Below are 2,139 nucleotides of genomic sequence, written 5' to 3' on the forward strand. Positions count from 1 at the left end.
CGGGACGTGACAAGGCGAACTCATAACAAGCTGTTAACGTTCTGTGTGCGTCCCAAGTCGTCCCAAGTTCTGTGTGCGTCGTACAAGCTGAACCGCGCAGGTCCTCCGTGGCTGAACTCAGGCCGCTGTGGGTGGTAGACTCGGCCATGGTTTACTGTTGTTTTGCGTCCCCCATTTACCCAAAAGTCCGTAGACAAAACGTGCACACGACAAATGAGGTGCATGGCTGCGACAGCCTTCCTCGACTGAGAACATGACGAGTTCCTCAGGCGCCTTGACCAGGTCCCCCTCCTTTAGCTCCGTTTCGTTTTGGTCTGAAGAACTCATCCCAGTTGGCTTCTGTCTTCATGCCAACGTCGTTCGTCTCCCGCCTGTTCTCGGCCTGCTCCTCCAGCTCGCGCTGCCCTGAGACGTACTCTTGGGTTGCCCACCGCAGTAGTGGATCCGTGCTCAGCTTGAACCTCCTCACTTGGTCTTTGTGAGCCGTGACCGTCCACCCCGGCACGTCGCATCTTTCTGCCAGTACCTGCGTTTTCCTCAACTCTGTTATCCTCATTCGTAGCGACCACGCGGTGTGCGCCCCATGCTGGTGTCTTCGGTCCTCCCCTGGCGTCTGCCTGTGACCCTGGCTCCATCGAGACTACTACTGTTTCTCCTACCCGTAGGTCATCCGCGCCCGACTCTTCGAGCGGCCTATCTGCGAGCATGGGCTTTTGCACCTGTGCGGCCAGGCTCCGCTTCCTCTGCCCTCTGTTACTGTGCCGGTTATCTCTTGCAACCGCGCGAAGTACGGTGGTCTTCCGAATAAGGCCTCGTAGTGCGGTGTCGTATTGTGCGTGCGACAGACCGCCGCCACCATCCTACCCAGGTCGCGGTGTCCTTCTTGCCAGAGTGCTTTAACCCGCTTCTGAGCGCCTTGTGGGAGGCTTCGTTGATGCCGTTCCCTTGTGGCCTATACGTTGCCGTCGTCAGATGGACGAAGCCCAACGCGCTAGCCACCATCTCATGGAACGCCCCCTGAAGCTCGTGCCGTTGTCCGTTAAGACCACTCGCAGAATACCGAACGGTGTCACCCAGCCCCGCAAGAAGATGTGAGCCGTCTGCGCAGCTGTGACCGTGCTCGTTATCCACGCTCCCATGTACCGCGTCGCGTGGTCCATTACAACTAGGAGCCACCAACTCTGACCATCTAGCTGCATGGGTACTACGTAATCCAAGCTTACTGTGTCCATCGCGCTCGGATTCTCCAGACTCCCCTTCGGCACGTTGTGCGTCAGCCGAGCTCTCGTTCGAGTCAGGGCTCTCGTTCGAGTCCGGGCACATATCAGGCACTCTCTTACCACTTTCGCAACGTCCTCTGCAAGTCCCGCCAGTAGAACATGCTGGCTACTCTCTTCCGCGTCTTGAGTACTCCCGCGTGCCCACTGGTGCCATAGTGGAAGTTCAGTACCACTTTCGCTCTCAGTCGCTCCGAGACGTACACCTTGCCAGTCATGGCCTGACGCCACCACTTGCCATCCTTCTTCACTCCAGGCACTCCTTGCGGCTCCAGCTGCCGGTACTCTCTCATAAAGTCCCCTTCCGACACTTGATGCCTCCCCAGCAGTCGGCCCACGTGGCCTATCACTCTACCGCCCAAAGCCATTGCCTCGATCTCTGCGTCGCACTCTTTATCTTCCGCTGCGTACCGCGACAACCAGTCCGCCATGTTATTCTTCTCTCCCGGCAGGAACTCCAAGGTGAAGTTGAACCTGCTGAGCGCCAGCGCCCAGCGGAACACCTTCCCTTTGTCTACTCCCACAAGGTAGCGTAGGTTGGCGTGATCTGTGCGTACGGTGAAATGATGGAGCGCTACGTAGTCGTACCACTTCTCTACAGCCCACTTGACGGCGAAGAGCTCTCTCTCTCGTATCCCACTTTCTCTCCGCGTCGGTGAACTTCTTAGACGCGAACTCTAACGGGACTTCTCTTCCCTCTTGCACCTGCTTCAACACCGCGCCGATGCCAACCTCCGAGGCATCTGTTTCGATGATGACCGGCGCTCCTGGAACTGGCTTGTGGAGCAACGATGCACCAGCTACCGCCTGCTTCAGCTTCACGAATGCCTCTCCTCGAGAATCCGACCAGACGAACAACCTG

The 2,139-nt window shown here is 57.8% G+C and overlaps 2 protein-coding genes across 2 annotated transcripts; both read right to left on the bottom strand.

Annotated features, from left to right (window-relative positions):
• Positions 1–864: 864 nt before the first annotated feature.
• Positions 865–1,323, bottom strand: GNI_099660 (hypothetical protein; the record flags this gene model as incomplete). Its single annotated transcript, XM_011132809.1, has 1 exon — positions 865–1,323. A coding segment is annotated over one exon (459 nt), but the record flags the coding sequence as incomplete, so codon positions are not given.
• A 13-nt stretch (positions 1,324–1,336) lies between these two features.
• Positions 1,337–1,708, bottom strand: GNI_099670 (hypothetical protein; the record flags this gene model as incomplete). Its single annotated transcript, XM_011132810.1, has 1 exon — positions 1,337–1,708. The coding sequence occupies one exon, from the start codon at positions 1,706–1,708 to the stop codon at positions 1,337–1,339; it is 372 nt and encodes a 123-aa protein (XP_011131112.1).
• Between the last annotated feature and the right edge of the window lie 431 nt (positions 1,709–2,139).

Source organism: Gregarina niphandrodes, assembly GCF_000223845.1.
Source record: "Gregarina niphandrodes unplaced genomic scaffold scaffold00020, whole genome shotgun sequence".
Classification (NCBI taxonomy): domain Eukaryota; phylum Apicomplexa; class Conoidasida; order Eugregarinorida; family Gregarinidae; genus Gregarina; species Gregarina niphandrodes.